This window comes from Tamandua tetradactyla, chromosome 6 (genome assembly GCF_023851605.1).
Source record: "Tamandua tetradactyla isolate mTamTet1 chromosome 6, mTamTet1.pri, whole genome shotgun sequence".
NCBI classification, from domain to species: Eukaryota; Metazoa; Chordata; class Mammalia; order Pilosa; family Myrmecophagidae; genus Tamandua; species Tamandua tetradactyla.
Genome location: NC_135332.1, coordinates 15,397,968 through 15,417,919, shown reverse-complemented (window position 1 = coordinate 15,417,919; position 19,952 = coordinate 15,397,968). Strand labels below are relative to the sequence as shown.

Sequence of the window (19,952 nt, the reverse complement as noted above, 5' to 3'; positions counted from 1 at the left end):
ACAGCTCCACATTTTCAGGCAGTTCCCTCCAGCCTCTCCACTACATCTTGACTAACAAGATGATATCTATTTAATGCATAAGAATAACCTCCAGGATAACCTGTTGACTCTGTTTGGAATCTCTTAGCCATTGACACTTGTTTTGTCTCATTTCACTCTTCCCTCTTTTGGTCGAGAGGGTTTTCTCAATCCCCTGATGCTGAGTCTCAGCTCATTCTAGGATTTCTGTCCCACGTTGCCAGGAAGGTCCACACCCCTGGGAGTCATGTCCCACGTAGACAGGGGGAGGGTGGTGAGTTTGCTTGTTGTGTTGGCTGGAGAGAGAGGCCACATGTGGTTGCTGCAGTATTTTAAAGTAGATCCTACTCATTAGGTCATTTTACTGTATGCACTTCAGCATTCACTAAAAAAAAAGGATAATCAACAGGATTTTAAAATCATAATCACTGGTGTAATTAGGGAGGATGTTAGGTTTAACTTGAGGGACAGTAAACAAATGGTCGTTTTCCCACTTAGTTATGGTAGCAGTCAAACTGCTCAGGACAATATTTATATGTTTTTCCATTCCATTGTGGAGGGTACACTGGTGCCTGGAGATGGAACCAGCTTTTCCAAGGAGCAGAATATCCAGCTGAACGGAAGAAGTCTTGCAATTCCCGGAGTTGAGTGAGGTTGAATGGACTTGTTTAAATCCATTCCATGAACGCTGGTGGGAAGAGTGAGTTCCCTGGGTGACCAAGAATATTTTAAGTCAGGTTTATTGGCATATAACTTGTGTACAGTAAAATTCACCCTTTTGGGGTATATAATCGAGATTCATTCTCATTGTTGCTATGCTTTTCAATCAGTAGTTTGCTCCTTGTTATTGCTGACTAGTAGTCCCATCCTATGGCTGAACTGCGATTTGTTTATTCACCAGTTGATGGACATTTGGGTTATTTCTGGTTTGGTGTATAATGAATGAAGCTGCTGTAAATATTTGTATAAAGGTGTTTATGTGCATCTATGTCCTAATTTCTACTGGGGAAATACCTAGAGTGGGATCACTGAGTCTTTGGTAGTTGTATATTTAACTTTGCAAGAAACTGCCAGATTGCTTTCTGAAGTAATTGCATTTCTGTTTTGTGTTCACCGGCCGTCCCTGTCCAGGTGCCCCACATCCTTGCCAACATTTGGTATTGTCGGGTTTTTTTTTTTTTTTTTTAAAAAGCTATTCTAATGGGTATGTAGTGGTTGTAATCTCATTGTGGTTTCAATTTACATTTCCCTTATGATTAAGTTTTGGAGTTTTAATGTCACTCTAGCCTGGACTGGGGTTGAGTGGTTTGTAGAGTGAACTGAACTTTGTTGTTGTTTTTCTAATGCCAGAGAGAGGAAGTATTCATTCGTCATCTTGTTGTAGAAAAGTCACAGGACCTGCCCAGGATTTAGTCCAGGGTGGAGCAAGCCCACCTCTGGAGAAAGGATAGGGCTACCCTATGATCATGTACTGCGGTGCCTGCTCATTTTGTGAAAAGTCAGTGGCCTTACACCCCCCCACCCCACTTTTGCCCTGTGCTGCTGCTGCCTGGCTGGTGCACCCTTATTTTTCACGAGGGGAGTTGCTATTTAACCTCAAATGTCACCCCTTTTTGAAGCATCTAGGTTCTCCAGAAGCTTCCTCAGACACAGCTTACAAGATAATGTTGTGGAAAAAGTACAGCCTCTCTGGGATCATGGATGGATGTGCTTTTTCAGCTTTGCCCTTCATTAGCTGTGTGGCTTTGGGTAAATAACTACTTTGAGTTCCCGTTTCTCCAAATGTGAAGCGGGGATGATAATAGCTACCTCAGAGATTTGCCGTGTTAGGGATGTTGTCTAAGTATTGTCATTGTTATATAGAGATAGTGTTACTATTATGATTGTTACTCTTATCAATTTGCCTCCTCACCTGCCCCCCCCCCCCACGGCTCATTCATTGCTTGCTTCTCCGCTGCTGACAGCTCTTAAAGAGCAGGCCTGTGATTTATGCCCTCTTTGCCCCCACCCCAGACACAGTGTCGGCAAACACCAATCCCTCAGACACATTTGTTGAAATGGGTGGACTGGAAAGGATTCTCAGGGAAGGGGTGCGGCGGGCCCTGGAGAAGCGCTGAGTCGGCGTCTCCCACAGCACGGAAGGGTGAGCCCCGGGGTGGGGGTGGGGGACAGGGGGGTGACTTGTGACCCGAACGGCTGCGAGGCCTAAGACTGGACAGCGTGCACACGTGGGTTCGACAGGCCAGGAAATGGGGAACGGAGAGAGCGGATGCTCAGAAAAAAGGGATGGAAGGAAAGGGATTGACAAGGAGGAATCTCGCGTGGAGAGGGCTGGCTGAGACGGCGTGGGGCTGCAGAAAGAGGATGAGGGCCGGACACCGGGACCCTGAGAGGGCTGGGGCCCCTGGGGACTGGGCGAAGTACGGGGTCTGCGACAAGGACCACACTCGGATGCGGAAGGAGGGGCGCGGCCGCTCCAGGACCTAGCCCGGGAGCCCCGGGGGCGCATCAGGTGCGGGGGCGGGGCCCGGCGGGGCGGGGCGGGGCCTGGCGGGGGCGGGGCCGACGCCGGGCGGGCGGGCGGAGTGCGCCGCGGAGCTCCTGCGAAAGCAGCGGGGGCCGCTGAACCGGAGCCGGAGCGGGAGCCGGAGCCCCGGCCCGGCCGCAGCGGGCTCCAGCGACATGGGATCCGCCGACTCCAAGCTGAACTTCCGGAAGGCGGTGATCCAGCTCACCACCAAGACGCAGGTGCGCCCGGGGCCCCGTCCTCCTCACCCACCTTCCGGGCTGGGGGCTGGGCAGGGTCGAGGGAGGGGGGCTGCGCGAGCCCGGCTCGCCGGGACTTGGGGGGACGCGCGTGCCCGGAGGGTGACGCCGAGGCCGGAGCCAGAGCGGGACCCCTCGGCCTGTACCCCGGGGCTCCATCCCCAGGCCGTCGCCTCCCATCCCCACCTCCTCGCCCGGGAACGGCCCCCTCCCCGCGGCTGCTGCTGCCACCTTAGGCTGACGTGTGCCTACTCCCCGAGCCGGCGACGCTGCTGTCCGTCCCCCGTCCCGCCCCTGCGTCCCCGGCCTCGCTTCTCCAGCCTCCGCCTGCTGCCCCCTCCCACGCATCCAGCGCCTGGCTCCCTGCCCTGTCCCCCGGTGCCCGCGGTCCCGGACGCGCGGCTCCCGCTGACTCAATGCAAACAAAGCCGGGCCGGCGCCCGCCGCCGGGGTCGGGTCCGGGGAACAGCTGGTGCGCGGTGATCGCGGCCTCGGCTGGGCCAGGTGGATGCCTGCGGCTAGGGAAGGCCCAGGTCTTCCAGAGAGAAGGGCAAAGAGTGGTGGGCAATGGGACAGCCTGGCAAAAGGGGTCTGCCCCCCCAAAGCCCCCGGAGTTTGGTTTCCCAGCTGGGAAGCCCCAGGCTCTCCTGCCAAGTGGCCTCCTCATCCAGGCCCAGCGATGGGGACACTGTTTGCTGGTACCCTCTGATCTCTGGTTTAGGGCTGGGAGGCTTCCCAGTTCCCTTGGCCTCCCTGTCACCGGCTACCTGCTACCTGCAGACTTCCAGCCTTGTCCATGCTTGCATACTCTCCCCTGGGACCAGAAGTGACACTATGGGCCACCTCCTTACCCCCAAGACACGCACAGCCTGCTCACCACAAGGCTGCTTCCCTGCCTGTTCCTTCTCCCCTGACTCCCCCAGGTCCCCCACTTTGGAAGGATTCAAGCCACCTGGAACCTTCCTGTCACTCCCCACCCACCTGGCTTTCCAGAGTCTCCCTTGCCCTTGGCAGTCAGTGTGGGATTCAGGGAACTATCTCCCCACAGCCAGCAGTCACCTTCCCGAGGGCTGAGCCTCTGGTCCCCACAGCCCCTGTCCCCCACCCTGGGAAGGCCAGGTGTTCAGCAAATGCCCAGGGGCCTCTGGAAAGCCTAGCTCCAGCTGTGGGGCCTTGGAAGGAAACCAGACCTCTCTGCTCCCCACTCCCTGTGGCTCCTGGTGAGCCCTAGTGTTTGGCTTTCTTGGGTAGGGGGCTCTAGGTCTGGGTTGACAGGGAAGGAGGCACGTGGGCAGCCCTTCAACATGGGGCTAAGGGAGGGGGGAGAGAGGCTCCTGTGTTTACCTACTTGGGGAGGAAACACTTTGTTGGAGGAACGTGTTGTGCGCTGTTGGCTCAGCAGCTGGGGTCGTTCGCCAGGCCAGTGAGACCAGCTGAGCTGGGTCCCAAAGGACCTGGGGTGGCCTAGATTCCTACCTGCTCTGGCCCCCTCCCCAGTACACCGGAACCCTTTATCCTTCTCTAGCTGCAGTCCCGTAATGGGGCTGACCGAGTCAGGGCTGATGTGTTTCCCAGGTAGGAAAGGGCCAGGGACTAGCCTGGGCCTCCCCCCGGAGGGCACTGGGCCAGCAGGTGGGGAGGTGCCAGAGCAGGTGGGGATCTTGGCTTCTCCAGGTTCTGGGCTGCCTGGAAGGAGAGACCCTCAGTGGCTGTGGCCTCAGACCTTGAGTGATAACCTGCTTGGGCAGCTCAGGGGCATGGAGCAGATTCCAAATGACCATCCCGGGCCCCGTCACTCAGCGTCCCCAAAGGGATTCAGACCTGCGGTCCACAGGGTTCCAGAGGAGGCAGTACTGGGAAAACAGATTTTTGCTCTGGGTGGCAGGCAATCGGACCCAGTGCCTTTCCCCACAGCCCTGGCCAGAGACGCTTGCTAACCCTTCCCCACCCTCCTGCGCTGCATCCTGTTTTCTTCCTGCCCGAAGTCCAGCCCCCAGGCAAGGCCCGGGCAAGGCCCCGAGGACCAGCAGCTTCTGCTGTATTTCCTGATCCTTTCCTGGGGCAGGCGGGGCCCTGGAGGGGGGTATGCATGGAGCTGGGACCCTCCCCCAGAGAACTGCCTGTTTAGAGATTCTCTGCCCAGGAGACATGAGACCTGGGGGTGCACATTTGCATGTGTGTGCACAAGCATGTGAATGTGCAGTGATGATGCCATCCTTCCAGAACGGTCACACAGCATAGGCTAGAGCACTGCTGGTCATTTGTCCCCCAGTCCCCAGTGAGGTTGAAAAGGTGCAGCTGGTCTCCCGGGCCCCCCATGTTGGGTCTGGCCTGAGCAGGGTCCTGGCAAAGCTGGGTCAGGAGCCTCTGGCTTCCTGCCAGGGTAAACTCAGTCCCTTTGCCCCTGGGGCTCTGTGCTTGCCCGCCTCCGGGAAATACTCTTTTCAAAGAAAATAGCTTGGAATTTAGAAGCTCCCTTGGGTCGGGTGGGGTACAGTTCGGGAAACTGAGGCAGGAGCTGAGCCATGTTCCTCCCTTCAGAAGCCTCCGGGGCCCCGGTAACTCTGGTCTGTGCTTGCAGCACAGGCCAGCCTAGTGTGGTCAGTAACGGCCTTCATAGCCCAGTGACCCAGCCACAGTGGTGCCTGGAGATGACGCCCAAGTTGGGGAGTAGGGGGAGATGATAGTTGCCACTCCTGAAGTTCAAGGCCAGTCCCTGTAGCTGGGAGCTTTCCTGTTTGCATAGTGACTTGCCCTGGGGCCTTCTCAGTTCCCACCTTGATCTCTCTCCTTGTTTTGAATTCAGTCCCCAGGTGATCCTGGCCCGGATGAATGATGTCAGAGGTCATGCCCACCTGGTACCCAGATGAGTCCCTGCCCCTTTAAGGGGGTGGTGGCTACCTAGGAGGCAGGGAAAGCATCAGAAATGGGAAGTTTCCCAGTGGGTTTTCTGGGGTGTCCTTCCCAGGCCCCACCCAGGCCTGACTGTGTCCTGCCCCTAGATTGCAATGAGGGTCAGAGGACTATCCTGGCTGGCGGGCATGAGTGCCAGCCCACCCCTGCCCCGGGACCCTCCTGTCACCTTTGTCCCTCTCCCCCAGCCAACTTGCTCTACCAGTTCTGGGCCGAGCAGATCTTGTGCCAGGCCTGTCCTGAAGGCCATGGCCACATGTTATCCCGCAGACCTAGGCTGGGGGAGGGGGTGAGGCCAGGCCTGGACCTTGGTGAGGTCTGTGATCCACTTTGAGTTTGAACAGCCACCACCGTGCTCCCCGCACCCCCTGCCCCAGCCCAGCCCTGCTGCCTGGCAAGCAGGCTAAAGGCGTCTCCAAAGACTAAGCATTTACCTTATGCCTCAAGTGCAGGGTCTGGGAAGAATGGCTCCCGCAAGGCAGGTGCACAGACACCCGTGGAGTTGGGGATTGTGCTGAGTGCCAGAGGAGGGGGTGGGGAGGTGCAGCTTCCAAGGTGGGAGCAAGTCAGTCCTGAGGCGAGGGAGGCTTCTTGGGAAAAGTGGTCCGGAGAACAGAATTATTCTCAATAAGCTTTTTTTTTTTTCCTTTGATAGGAGTAATATATATGAAATGCAAACTCGTGGGAGCAGGGCCTGTGGGCTTGATCAGCCCTAGGATTTCAGGGAAGGGAAAAGGCTGTGGTGATTGGAGCAATCCTGGAGGGCTTTCTGCAGGAGGCAAAAAAAAAGGGGTGACATGAAGGAGAGTGAGAGTGCCTCAAAAACTTTGGCCCCTCAACATGTAGGCATTCAAAAGGAAGAAACGGTAATATGCATTTGTACCAAAAAGTATCAGGAAAAAATAAAACCAGAAGGCTGTTAACCTCTGGCTCCTTTTCTTTTAGTGTTTTATTAATACATAATTTAATGAAAATATTTGGATCATTCTCTAAATAATTTTATGTCCTTTTTCACATAACACCATACCATGAGCATTTTCCATTCATTCATATTTTTAAAAAATGTGATTTTAATGGCTGCATAATATTCCATTGTATGGGTGTACCTGAACTTTGTAAGCATTCCCCAATTGTTGGCTATTTAGGTTGATTCCAACTTTTCGCTGTTATTGATAACACCTCGGTAAACATCCTCACACATGCACATCTCTGATCATATACTTAGAAGAGATTCCCAGAAATGGAGTTTATGATTCAAAGGGCATAAGCAGTTTTGAGGCATACTACCCCAGTAGGAGCAGGGGATTTTGAAATGTGGCATTGAGAGAGGCGGGCACACTAGGAAGAGGGGATAGCCTAAGCAGAGGCAGAGAGAAGGGAAGCAGCGTCGTGTCCTGAGTTGGTAATTACAGATGCGTGTGCCTGCACATCTGTGTGTGTGTGCATGTGTGTGTTTAAGTGAGGCCTCAGCCTACTGCCAGGCAGTTTGGACTTGGTCCAGCAGGAGATGGGAAGCCATTGAAGGTCTGAGTGAGAGGGTAATGCTTGGGTGCCGTGTTTTGGAACAGGGGTTCGGGGTAGTGGAGAGGGTAGCGCAAAGAAGGAAAATTTTGGAGGTGGTGGCCCTGGCAGGAGTGGCAAGTGTCTGAGCTGCAGCACTGGGCAGTGGGCTCCGAGAGGAACAGGTGTGTGTTAGAGAGCCTTAAAGGTTGAAATCTGCTGGATTTGGAATCTGCTGGGTGTGCCAAGAGGACAGAGACTGCGGCCTGTGGCAGGGACAGTCTGGATGAGTGAACACGGGGTGTGTGTCCCCTTTTGTCATCTGTTATGGGAAGAGGATGCAGCCTTAGTCTGGGTCCCTGGGCAGTTGACCTAGTGGTGTGGCCTGGGGATGTGCCCAGGTAGGGAGGTCTCTGTGCCCTGCTGGGGCATGGTGAGGACTTAGCCAGGGCCATACAGTCCCCAGGGACTGCGCTGGGCTTTGCCTGCTGGGCTGCTGGCCAGCTGACCCCCTATCACCTGACGGGCCGTCCCCAGCCTGGCCGTGCTGGCCAGGGGTGGTCGTGGCTGAAGGACGCCCCTCATGTGGGGATGCAGAGAGCAAACCGTAGGCCGGGAGGAAGGGACCGTGTAACTCTGGGCCATGGTCCCTCTGCAGCCTGTGGAAGCCACCGATGATGCCTTCTGGGACCAGTTCTGGGCAGACACAGCCACCTCGGTGCAGGATGTCTTTGCCCTGGTGCCGGCAGCGGAGATCCGGGCTGTGCGGGAGGAGTCGCCCTCCAACCTGGCCACCCTGTGCTACAAGGTAAGGGGTGCCCGGCACCCCCCACCCTCCCGGCCATTCTCCCACCCACCTGCAGACTGAGAGGGCAGGTACCCGGGGTCCCCACCTCCACCCCCAGGCCTGGGTGGCCCTGAGGCATTACCCAGCTCCCCCACCTGCCTGGGCGCTGGGGAAGCAGTCGTAGCAGCTGCCACTAGGGAGGACTTCCTCCAGCCTGACGGCTGTACACCTTCCTTAGAGTTGCTGTTATACCAGTGGAGAAACTGAGGCTCAGAGAGTTAGTTATGCATCTAAGAGAGGTCTTAGCCAGTGAGTGGTGAGCCAGGATTTCCCTCTCAGGATACCGTAGCCTGGGCTGGCCCCCTGAGCTGACACCTGTGCCCCTTTGTGTCCTGGTTGTACCTGGCATGCTCCTGCCTGGACAGCTGGCCCTGCAGGGTGGGGTCTCCACCTGGGGTCCCCTTGCCTCACCTCTCTGTGGCCTGAGGTACCCCCTGACCCCGAGGCTAGAGTTCCACCACGTGCCGTCCAGGTGTAGCCCTTGCCTTCTCCCCTACCCACTGGGGTGCCCCCTGACTCCAGGGCTCGGTCCTACCATGTGCCACCCCAACATGATCCCTGCCGCCCCCTCCCCCGACCCCAGGGACAGGGGCCACTTGACGCTGTCCCAGCATCCTGCCGCCTCCTCTGCTGCCTGCGGTACCCTGCAGACCCCAGGGCCAGGAGCCCCCTGCGTGCCGCTCCAGCCTGCCCCTTGCCCCCTGCTTGGCCCCACAGGCTGTGGAGAAGCTGGTGCAGGGGGCCGAGAGTGGCTGCCACTCCGAGAAGGAGAAGCAGACCGTCCTGAACTGCAGCCGGCTCCTCACCCGTGTGCTGCCCTACATCTTCGAGGACCCTGACTGGAGGGGCTTCTTCTGGTCCACAGTGCCCGGCGCGGGGCGAGGAGGGGTCTGTGCGCCTGACCAGGGCTGGGTGGGGGGTGGCAGGGAGAGCACCCTTCCAGGGCCGTCCCCCCAGGGTCTCTGCCCCCTATAGCTGGAGGGAAGCTGAGGGCAGGGGGTGTCTGGGGCATCGTGGGGGCAGGGCAGGGGGCATCTAAGGGCCTGGGAAGGGTCGTGCTGACCCCTCCCCCTAGGTTTATCTCCAGGCAACTGGCCAAGATTGCAGGGTGGGGGCCCAGTGACCTCCCCCAGCAGGGCTGAGGCTCTTGAGGCTAGGGGACATGGCCTCCCCGCCCCCCAGCCCAGTGCCTCCCTCTCACTGCCTGCCTCGCCCCCTTCCTGCTCCCGATATCCGAGGCACACTCCCCGCTCTGCCCCCATCTGCCGTGGGCCTCGTCCGGAGGTTGGGGGTCACCAGCTGTCCTTCCTCTTCCTTCCCCGGTCCCTTTCTTCATCCCTCTGGCCACCAGTCCCTGCCTGGGCTCAGTCCCCTGTCCTGTCCCCCGCATCCCCAAGCCCTGGGCTGTGTCTCCTCGGCCAGCTACCACCGAAGCGCCCCACGGGTGCCGTGTCCCCAGCAGGGTGAGGAGGATGATGAGAATGCCCGGCCGCTGGCCGAGTCCCTGCTCCTGGCCATCGCAGACCTGCTCTTCTGCCCGGACTTCACAGTTCACAGCCACCGCAGGAGCGCCGTGGTGAGCGCCCCGAGGGCAGGGCTGCGGGGGCCGGGCTGCGCTGGGGACACTGGGCTGCCTGGCACCCACGCCCGGGCAGGTGGCGGTGGCTGGCACCACTGGAGAGCAGCCAGCTGGTACCGGCCCTGCCCCTGGCATCCGGGTACAGGGCACAGGCACCCATTGTCTTTGCCTGCTCGAGGTGGCGGGTGGGGGTGGGGCTTGGACATAGGACGCCTGGCCGCCACCCTTCTGTGGTCCCCATGGACATGACCTTGGGTGTTCTCTGCCCCCACCCCCACGAAGGTCACCTAATTCCTCTCCTCCCCCCTCCCTCCCTGTCTCTAATGGACTGAAAGAAACAGTATGAGGCTGAAGGAAAATGAGCTTTCCACGTTGAAAAGCATCTGTTTCTTCCCTCATCCAGTAGGGTTCAGGGACTTTGTGGTTCTGTCTTAGGAGACTGGGAATCTCTGTCCCCAGGGGTGGTGGGTGGCTTGGGTGGGCAGGGTCCTGGCCCCTGCCCCACGCCCTGTCCACCTCCCGACCCTGTCCCCAGGACTCGGCCGAGGACATCCACTCCCTGGACAGCTGTGAATACATCTGGGAGGCTGGGGTGGGCTTCGCGCACTCCCCCCAGCCCAACTACGTCCACGACCTGAACCGGTAAGCCCTGGGTAGGCTCCCCTGGGCAGCTCAGAGCCGGCCCCCCAGCTGTCGTTCCCAGGAGACCTTCCCCGTGCCTGGCCACCTCGGCTTCACAGGGATGAACGAGGGGGTCATAGCACCTCGCGGGCCTGGGCTGGCTGCCAGCCGGGTGGGTGGCACTCTCCTGAAGGGAAGCTGGGCCCCTCAGGTCCCAAAACCCTGTCTCCCCTCCTCACCCCATCCCCAAGGATGGAGCTGTTGAAGCTGCTGCTGACGTGCTTCTCCGAGGCCATGTACCTGCCCCCGGCGCCAGACAGTGGCAGCACCAACCCGTGGGTGCAGTTCTTTTGTTCCACGGAGAACAGGTGAGCACCCCTGGCCTGCCTTTCCGTTCTCTTCCTTCTGGGTCAGGGCACTTGAGGGGATGTGCTGCCCCCTGGTGGTGAGGACCGATCACGCAATAGCCTAATCTCACACCTGCGCTGTCCAGTGTTGCCCTGGCCTCCCAGAGACCCGAATGGGTGCTCCGCAGCCCTGCGTGAGCCAGGCCTGGGTCCTCCATTTAGAGCAACACTGCCCAGTAGAAACATAACGCAAACCACACGTGCAATTAAAAATTTCTAGTGGTGATAGCAAAAAGGTAAAAAGAAACAGGTGAAATTAACTTTAATCATAGTTCATTTAACCCAATATATCCAGAATATTAGCATTTAATGTGTAATCAACACACATTATTGAGACATTTTACATTCTCTTTTTCATAGGAAGTTTTAAACTCTGGTGTGTATCTGTCACTTAGGGCAATCTCAGTGTGGACCTGCCACATTATATGCTCACCGGTGGCTGCTGGCTGCCATACTGAACAGAGCTGCTTCACTGGTTGGGTCTATGGGGCGGGGGGAACCCTGTCTATATGGGAATACTCGTGGACCACGGGCCACCGAGACGTGCCTCTAGTGTTGTGTGAGCCGTGCAGTTGGCTCGAGTCGTTGGAGCAGGTCCCATGGGCCGGCTGTGCCCAGCGCTGTGCTGACAGCTCAGGGGTCAGCACCCGAGGGTGGAGGATTTGCCCCCTTATTTCCAGGCCCTGAGGGCTGCACCGGACGCCTCCTCTTCCAGGTCCTGCTGGCCTCCTGCTCAGCTTCCTTTTTATTTGTTCCCAGAAGAGAAGGGGGCCCTCCCAGCAGCCAAAGTAGAGAACTGGCTGGGTTTCTCCTTTCTCACCAGACTTATCAGCAAATTGCCCCTGAGCTCTGTGCCCTTTGCCGCTCCATAACCTCTCCAGGTCTCAGTTTCCTGGCCCATAAGATAAGGAGCTTGAACCCTGACATCTACGAATCTCTGAAGCTAGTCTTTCCGAGGTCCGGCTGCAGGGTGACTGAGCGCCGGCTCTGCTTCCCAGGCACCGCCAGCCCCTCCTCTGAAGCCCCGAGGGCGGGCAGCTGCCTCACCGCTGAGCCTGGGGACAGGGTTTCCTGACCTGACCCCTCATGAGTGGCTGTCCTGTGCCGGGGGACAAATTCCTTCTGCTCCAGCCCCGCCTGGCCCTACTCAGAGCCCGGATGCGGGCATCGATGAGAAGGGGGTGCTTCCACTCAGGAAGGGTCAAGTTCCTAGTTCTCCCCCGCCCCCAGCCCCCGGCCCCCAGCCCGCTGCCCAGGCACCAAGCGCCTGTGGAATGAGGGGACGGCTTGGCTGGGGGTGGACGGAGGGGTGGGCCCATGAGTGGCACCTCTGAAGCCCCCCTCTCCTGCTGCAGACATGCCCTGCCCCTCTTCACCTCCCTCCTCAACACTGTGTGTGCCTATGACCCTGTGGGCTACGGGATCCCCTACAACCACCTGCTCTTCTCCGACTACCGGGAACCCCTGGTGGAGGAGGCTGCCCAGGTGCTCATCGTCACCCTGGACCACGACAGTGCCACCAGCACCAGCCCTACCGTGGACGGCACCGCCACCGGCACTGCCATGGACGATGCTGATGTAAGGAGTGGCGATGGTGGGACCTGGCAGGGCTGTGGGTGGGCGGTACCCCCCCCCCCAGCAGGGGCCCTGGACAAGAGGTACCTGGAGGCCCCTCGTGGTGTGGGGCGGGGCTGGGGGTGGAGGCCACCTGCTCACCACTGGCTCCCACTTCCGCAGCCTCCGGGACCCGAGAACCTGTTTGTGAACTACTTGTCCCGCATCCATCGCGAGGAGGCGAGTCTGGGGCTGGTCCTACCCGGGTGGACTCGTGCTGCCCACCCGCCACGATGGCTCTGGCCCTGGGAGGTGGGGGAAGATGTGACGGGAAGGGGGGCCATGCTGACCCCTGCACACACAACCCGTGGCCTTCCTGGACTTGGGCCATCTGGGTGACATAGTGACTATAGGGCTGGGGGGTTTCAAGAGGCGGAAAAGGCCTGATGGCCTCAGCTGGGCAGGGTTATTGGGGAAGGCCTCCAGGAGGCGGTGGCTCTGAGGTGAGAGATGACTGTGGACATGAAAGGCGGATCCCAGTTCCAGTGTTAGTTCAGACGCTTCTGAGTCCCATGACCTTTGGGGAGGTCCTGAAGCTCTCAGAGTTCTAACTTCTGCAGCTTCTGTAAAAGGGGGACAGTGGCAGCATTAAGTGAGGCCTTGCTTGTTGTGAGGATTAAACCAGAGTGCAGACCTTGGGGTCCAGCGCGTATTCGTGCTCAGTAAACAGCTCTTCCCTCCGGTAGAAGGCTCCCCATGTGCCTGGATGACAGGAAGGGGCAGGGATGGCACCTGTCAGCAAGGGGCGCAGGTGGGCAGGGCCGGTTCACTGTGTGTCTTCGGGAGATGGAGCAGCCTGGGGACAGGGGACCCCACGGTCTGGCTGAGGGGTGGGGGCCTCTCCAGGCCAGCCCTGGACTTCGCTTCCTGAGGGGCCCACCCCAGGACAGCCACTGGCAGTGTGGGCCCCTGGGCGCCTCCAGGCTCTGGGGGAGCAGGAGGAGGCAGGAGGAAGCTGGAGCCTCAGGGAGCCAGGCTGTTCAGGCCCCCTGCTCTGTCCCCGGCCCCCCAGGACTTCCAGTTCATCCTGAAGGGCATGGCCCGGCTGCTGTCCAACCCCCTGCTGCAGACCTACCTGCCCAACTCCACCAAGAAGATCCAGTTCCACCAGGAGCTGCTGGTTCTGTTCTGGAAGCTCTGCGACTTCAACAAGGTGGGTGGCCTGGAGGGGCGGAGCCCGGCATGTCGCCTGGGCTGTGTGCGTGACTCCGAGGGCCGGGGCTGGAGCAGAGCGGCCCCCCAGCCTCGCCCACTCGTGTGCCCTCCAGAAATTCCTCTTCTTCGTGCTGAAGAGCAGCGACGTGCTGGACGTCCTGGTCCCCATCCTCTACTTCCTCAACGACGCCCGAGCGGATCAGTGTATGTGGGGGCGGGGCGACGCGGGGGCGGGGCGGGGACGCCTCTCGCTCCCCGCGCTGCCGTGGTGACGCCCTCCCGCTTCCCCGGTCGCAGCTCGAGTGGGCCTCATGCACATCGGCGTCTTCATCCTGCTGCTGCTGAGCGGGGAGCGCAACTTCGGGGTGCGGTTGAACAAGCCCTACTCGGTGCGCGTGCCCATGGACATCCCCGTCTTCACGGGCACGCACGCCGACCTGCTGATCGTGGTGAGGCCGGGGGGCGTGGGGTGGCGGGCGACGCCCTCTCGGCCCGGACTGGAGGCCGCCGGGGACCCCATAGCCGCCCCTCTCTCCCCCCCACCCCCCGCACCCTGGCACAGGTGTTCCACAAGATCATCACCAGCGGGCACCAGCGGCTGCAGCCCCTCTTCGACTGCCTTCTGACCGTCGTGGTCAACGGTAGGGGCCGCGCCCGCCCTCCCCGCGCTCGCCACCAGGTGGCGCCCCGCCCCGTGCCGCCCTGTCCGGCAGGAATCGAACGCGAGCGAGGTCCGGCTCTTCCATTCTGCAGCAGCCGCATTAAACCAACAAAACCGATGATCATTTTAATATCATATGTTATTGTATCCACTCTATCCAAAAGATTATCATTTCAACATGTAACCAGTATAAAAATGATCAGTGAGATAGGTCCTTCTCCTCACACCCGGTCTTGAAAGTCCCGCGTGTGTTACACTCACGGCACATCCCCGCCAGGGCTAGCTGTGGTTCAAATGCGGGTGGGCACACGTGGCTCATGGCCACCTTATGGGACAGCCCAGGGCCAGCGGGAGGGCGTTGGGGCGTGGGGATGCCAGCTGCACCCCCTTTCTGCCTTTCCCCTGTGCCCACCTGCCTGGAGGAGGAGGCTGGAAGGCTCAGGCTGGTGTGGGGGGGGCTGGTTGGAGCAGAGTGGCCCCAGCCTGGGATGGCTTCAGCACGGGCAGGACTGTTTGGAAGGCGTGGTCCTGTGGGCGAGGGTGGCTAGGCCCCCTTGGGTTCTGATTCAGACTCCAGGTCGGGGGTGGGCGGGGGCCATGGAGGCCAAAGCTGGACCGTGAGGTCTGGGACCAGGACTGGGGCTCTTCTTTGCTCCCTCCCTTGCTCCAGCCCAAAAATCTTAACCCAGCAGCAGCTAAGCGTGGCCGGCTCCGCGAAAACCTTTTGAACAAGGAAGACACTGCCCCTGCTTTTGTGTGCCCTCAGCCTAGGGAGGGAGAGAGCATGAGTCAAGAAGTCCATGGTTCTATATGGGACTTCCAGCTGGCCTTGGCGTGTCAGCTCACAGGGCTGTGGAAATTGCAGGTGGTTAATATCTGCCTAATGACAGGGCAGCTTGATATTCTAGAAGGGCTTTAAAAAGTCCTGGGTTTGTATACTCACCCAATCAATTTATAACCATGGACCTTTGGGCAAGTTTAGAAACCTCTCTGAGCCTCAGTCTCCTCATCAATGAAATGGGGATAATTCTTCTGTGCCCTGCCTCCCTCTCAGGGGTGTGGGAGGGTTGAGGAAGAGGAAGATGCGCGAGCAGCTTTGTAAATGCACAGCTCTCCGTGGAGCAGAGGGGGTGGGGGTGGAGCCCCAGCTGCATCCTGGGCCCTGCCAGAGAAGGTACGGTAGGGTGTAGAGGGGCTTGGTCTTTCTGGCTTTGCAGGGGGGACACAGAGGGATTGAGGACAGGAGCATCTTGTCCTGCCTAGGTCCAGGCCATACACGGATGGCTGGCCTGGGTCCCAGGAGTGAATTGAGCCAGCCTCTTCTTCCCCTACAGTGTCCCCCTACCTCAAGAGCCTGTCCATGGTGGCCGCCAACAAGCTCCTCCACCTGCTGGAGGCCTTCTCCACCACCTGGTTCCTCTTCTCCTCTGCCCAGAACCACCACCTGGTCTTCTTCCTTCTGGAGGTCTTCAACAACATCATCCAGTACCAGTTCGACGGTGAGGCCCCGTCTAAGCCCCATGGTGCACCTCACCTGGCCCACCTGTGGGCAGGCAATGGGTGAGGGCACCTTCCCATCGAAGGAGGGTGCTGCCCAACATCTGGCCTCTGGAGACCCATGGCCTGCTGGCTCTCTGCTCCCTGGACATTCTCTCAGCACACACCCATGAAACACCTGCTGTGTTCCAGGCCCCATGCTCGGTGCAGGAGATCCAGCAGGAACAAGCAGGCGTGCTGCCTGTCTTGTGGAGCTCAGAGCTGGGGTGGAGGTGCAGAGGGAAGCTTTAAATGGATAAACACCCAGGCAAATGGGTCATCTTAAATGTGATGAAAGGGAAGCTCAGGGTGGTTTGGCGCCAGTGGGTCCCCTGCCCAGTGTCACAAGTTACCTGCCAGCCTGATGTCACTTGTCAGCTCTGTGTCCATGGGCACATCACTTAACCTCTCTGAGTTTTGGTTTCCTCATCTGTAACATAGTCACAGCAATAGTACTGAGAGTTCCTCTTCCAGAGGGTGCTGGGAGGGTTCAGTAAGATAACCCACACAGGGCCCTTGGCCCAGCGCCTGGTGACTTAAATAGTAGCTGTTATTATTTCCAAAATCAGTAAAATTTATGCCAGTCTATGGGCAATGAGTGGGGGTGGGGTGGGATAGAAATGCTTTTATATGGGGAAGGGGTAGCCTGTGCAAAGGCCCTGGGGTGGGATGTTGAACTGAAAGCAGAACTGTGTGGCTGGAGTGAGGCCAGCAAGGGGGCATGTGGTGTGAGGCAGGGCCCGGCGAGGTGGACGGGCACTGACGGCCACAGAATGCATTTTTGTCTGACCCTGAGAGCAGTGGGAAGGTGGCAGGGGCGAGGGCAAGTAGGGACACACCATCCTTGTCCTCCTGGACTCTTCTCTGGCCACCTAGGTCAAGGGAGAGAGTCAGAATACATAACCACTGGCTTGAGGTGGACACTGTCACCCTGGGGCCCTTTTAGACTTTGCAGGGTGTCACCCTTTTAGGTCACGGGGAGGGGTGCTGGGGGAGCTCAGACCAGAGGCTCTTTTTGATGATTTAATGTCCAGATGTGGCCATAGCTGGGCACTCAGCCGGGTGCCAGCCCTGCCCCAGCTCCCTCTCTTGGGCTCCTGCCTTCTAAACACCCCAGACGGAGCAGGGTGGGGGTACAAGGGGTGCTCCCTGAGACAGGCGTGCTCCCGCCCCACAGGCAACTCCAACCTGGTCTACGCCATCATCCGCAAGCGCGGCGTCTTCCACCAGCTGGCCAACCTGCCCGCGGACCCGCCCGCCATCCACAAAGCGCTGCAGCGGCGCCGGCGCGCGCCCGAGCCCTTGTCCCGCACGGGCTCGCAGGAGGGCGCTTCCATGGAGGGCTCCCGGCCCGCCGCCCCCGCCGAGCCCGGCACCCTCAAGACCAGCCTGGTGGCCACCCCAGGTCTGGCGGGGGCTGTGGGGGTCGGGGCTGTGTGGACTGGCACGGTCGGGGGATGGGCACGGTCTGTGGCAAAGGGTGTGGCCCGAGCTGGGAAACTGAGGCAGTAGGCTGGGTGGTGGGGCTGGTATTGGGTGGGCTCAGCTGTGGCAGCTCAGTGGGGAGATGGGGACCTTGGGGCTGGGAGTGGGTGAAGGGGCAGCAGGCACAGCACCTCTAAAGCAGGTGGTGGGACAGCTCCTTAGGAGGGTGCTGGGGGGCCCTTACCCCCACCTCTTCCTGCCCAGGCATCGATAAGCTGACGGAGAAATCACAGGTGTCGGAAGATGGCACCTTGCGGTCCTTGCAACCTGAGCCCCAGCAGAGCTCTGCCGACGGTGGCCCCGCCGTGGGGACCGACGAGGGGGACTCCTGGAGCAGGGTGAGGCCGGGCAGGAGCTCCTCCCCAGTCTGGGCGCTCTGGGGTCACTGGCAGGGAAGGGCAGCACCCACCCAGTGCCAGGGCCCCACAGTGGACACGCTGGCTCTCCAGGGAGGGGGCAGCCGCAGACATCTCCCTTGTTGGCTGGTCACAGGCCCAGGTCCCAGGCATTCAGCCTCCCTCCCATCAGCCCTGCCTGCAGCTGGCCTTCACCCTGTCACCCTATCGGCCCCCGGCCCTAAACCTGTCACCTGCCTGGGCTGGGTCGGGCTGGGCTGGGCCCAGGGCACAGGGTGCAGTGCTGGGCCGTCCCCACGGGAAGGGTGAGTCCCATGCCACTAGCCCTTCCATGGGCCACTGCTCACGTGACATGGATTTCAGACTGCGGGGTAGAGGGGGTGGGCAGTAGGCTGCTTCCCAGACCCCCCCCCCCGCCCCTCACACCCCGTTTCCTTCCCCCAGGAGCCAGGCCAGGTGTGGCGGGAGCGGCGGCAGCTGCCAAGCACAGCAGGAGGGCAGTGGAGCCCGACGCCTGAGTGGGTGGGCACCAGGCCCAGGGGCGGGGGCAGCTTTGGGCAGACAGCACCCTGGTGGGCCTGGGGCGGGGCAGGGGGCTGTCTTGGGGCTGTGCAGCGACTGCTCGGATTGGACTGGGTCTGGATCACAGGACCCTGGGGTGGGGTCGGCTTGGGGTCCCGTGCTGTGGCCTCCCCCCAGCTCATTCCTTCATCTGCCCACCCTGCCCCCCGGAGCTCCCAGCAGGAGCCCCCAGGGCTGACTTCCTTCATACCCACTGCCCCTTGCTGACATCCTTCCCTGAGTCACTTCCCGAGTTCCCCACTAATTGCCCTAGGATGGGGAGCCCCCGCCCCGCCGCTGTGACGACTCAGTGTGACTGCCTGAGCACACGGGAACCCGTTCTGCCTGGGGGAGTGCGTGGTTCTGGGTCGGGGTCTGGCCTGTCTCCAGCCCCAGGAGCCTGCCCCCTCCCACCCCAGGTGCTCTCCTGGAAGTCGAAGCTCCCCCTGCAGACCATCATGAGGCTGCTGCAGGTGCTGGTTCCCCAGGTGGAGAAGATTTGCATCGACAAGTGAGTCTGGGGGTGGTGAGGGGGCAGGGGGGGCTCTGGGAAGGGCTGGGGCTGGAGGGCGGGTGTGAGGGGGAGGTGAGCAGGTGGGAGCCCCTCGCTGCCCCCCGCTCCCTGGCAGGGGCCTGACGGATGAGTCGGAGATTCTGCGCTTCCTGCAGCACGGCACCCTGGTGGGGCTGCTGCCCGTGCCCCACCCCATCCTCATCCGCAAGTACCAGGCCAACTCGGGCACCACCGCGTGGTTCCGCACCTACATGTGGGGCGTCATCTACCTGAGGTGCGCCCTGCGCCCCCCACCCGCCTGGGGGCTGGCCGGCCACCCTGGGGACCCCTGCTGCCCGCCCCCCACGGTGGTCATGTCTGGCTGGGGTGGCCCTAGGGCCCAGAGTGGGCGGTGCAGGGGGAAGGGGCTGGGGTCCCAGGGCCCCCTGCAAGGCCGCTGCACCCCTCTGCAGGAACGTGGACCCGCCCGTCTGGTACGACACCGACGTGAAACTGTTTGAGATCCAGCGAGTGTAAGGCTGAAACCAGCCAGGGGCCGGAGAAGGGCCGGGCTCCCAGCCCCCCCAGAGCTCCCCCAGATCCACCGTTCTGAGCTTTAAATTCCCGCCATCAGGGCAGGGGTGGCGGGGTGGCCGCGTCCTGAGTGGCAGGCCCTGGAGGCCCCTTCTCTCGGCTGGGTGGGCGGGGCCTGCCCCAGAGCCACCAGGCCCACTCAGCGCAGCGGGGTCTGGGATCTGGGGTCCAGGGTCCAGGGCCTGCCCAGAGCCCCCACCTCACACAGGCTCCCCTAAGACCCATTTCAGTGCTGACCCCTCAGGCCTTCCCGGCTCCTGGGCTGCCCTCCCCCCAGGCCACCAGGCTACGGGGCTCTCACAGGATGCCCGTGGGGGGCCCTGACTGTCCCTGGGCAGATGAGGGGAGCCCTTCCTGGCCTCCTGACCTGCAGGAGCTCCCCCCCGTCCAGGCCCCACTCACTGCCAGGGTCCATGCGAGCAGCAGATGTGCCTGGCTGCTCGCCCAGGGTGCTTGAGGCTGGCAGGCTGCAAGTACCAGACTGAGGGGCTCTCGTGTAATTTGGGGTTCAGAATGGGGTATTGAGGGTCCCCTGCTATATTCCCCCCGGTCAATGGATGTAGCCTGACTCCCGCTGATCCAGTGATGGGGGGCAGGGGGAGAGGGTTGGAGGCAGAAGTTCAGCCCTTCTGGCTCCCACCTATTGCCTGGCTGATGCAGGGGGCATGAGATGCCATCTCCCCCCACCTCAGCTGGCCTTGCCCTGCCTCTCGGTCTCCTTCCCCCGACCTGTGTCAGTACAATCTTTGCTCAGTACAATCGGTCTCTTTACACAATAAAATCTCCCTCTTCCTGCGCCTCTCTGTGCTGGTTTTCAGGGGATTTGGGGACTCGGTACCTCAGGGT

At 60.4% G+C, this 19,952-nt stretch overlaps 1 protein-coding gene across 3 annotated transcripts; it reads left to right on the top strand.

Annotated features, from left to right (window-relative positions):
- The first annotated feature begins 2,586 nt into the window (after positions 1-2,586).
- Positions 2,587-19,905, top strand: HID1 (HID1 domain containing). 3 transcript variants are annotated; one of them, XM_077163772.1, is made up of 20 exons: positions 2,632-2,766; positions 7,396-7,498; positions 7,856-8,005; positions 8,762-8,932; positions 9,504-9,620; positions 10,159-10,265; positions 10,496-10,612; positions 12,007-12,229; positions 12,389-12,445; positions 13,278-13,418; positions 13,534-13,624; positions 13,718-13,869; positions 13,983-14,061; positions 15,416-15,580; positions 16,795-17,022; positions 17,307-17,440; positions 17,903-17,980; positions 18,439-18,530; positions 18,649-18,807; positions 18,986-19,905. In XM_077163772.1, the coding sequence occupies exons 2-20, from the start codon at positions 7,484-7,486 to the stop codon at positions 19,047-19,049; spliced, it is 2,340 nt and encodes a 779-aa protein (XP_077019887.1). In that variant the 5' UTR covers positions 2,632-2,766; positions 7,396-7,483; the 3' UTR covers positions 19,050-19,905. The 3 variants fall into 3 exon arrangements, with proteins under 3 accessions (XP_077019886.1, XP_077019885.1, XP_077019887.1); XM_077163771.1 differs by lacking the exon at positions 7,396-7,498 and having other exon boundaries at positions 2,587-2,766; positions 9,507-9,620; XM_077163770.1 differs by lacking the exon at positions 7,396-7,498 and having other exon boundaries at positions 2,587-2,766.
- The last annotated feature ends 47 nt before the right edge of the window (positions 19,906-19,952 follow it).

What these genes read in the sequence shown, in the direction of transcription:
- HID1 (XM_077163770.1), top strand. Translation starts at nt 2,701, where the DNA reads ATGGGATCCGCCGACTCCAAGCTGAACTTCCGGAAGGCGGTGATCCAG. An exon ending in TGGCCACCCTGTGCTACAAG is followed by an intron (nt 8,006 to 8,761) that starts GTAAGGGGTGCC and finishes TTGGCCCCACAG; the next exon opens with GCTGTGGAGAAGCTGGTGCA. An exon ending in CCGGCGCGGGGCGAGGAGGG is followed by an intron (nt 8,933 to 9,503) that starts GTCTGTGCGCCT and finishes CCGTGTCCCCAG; the next exon opens with CAGGGTGAGGAGGATGATGA.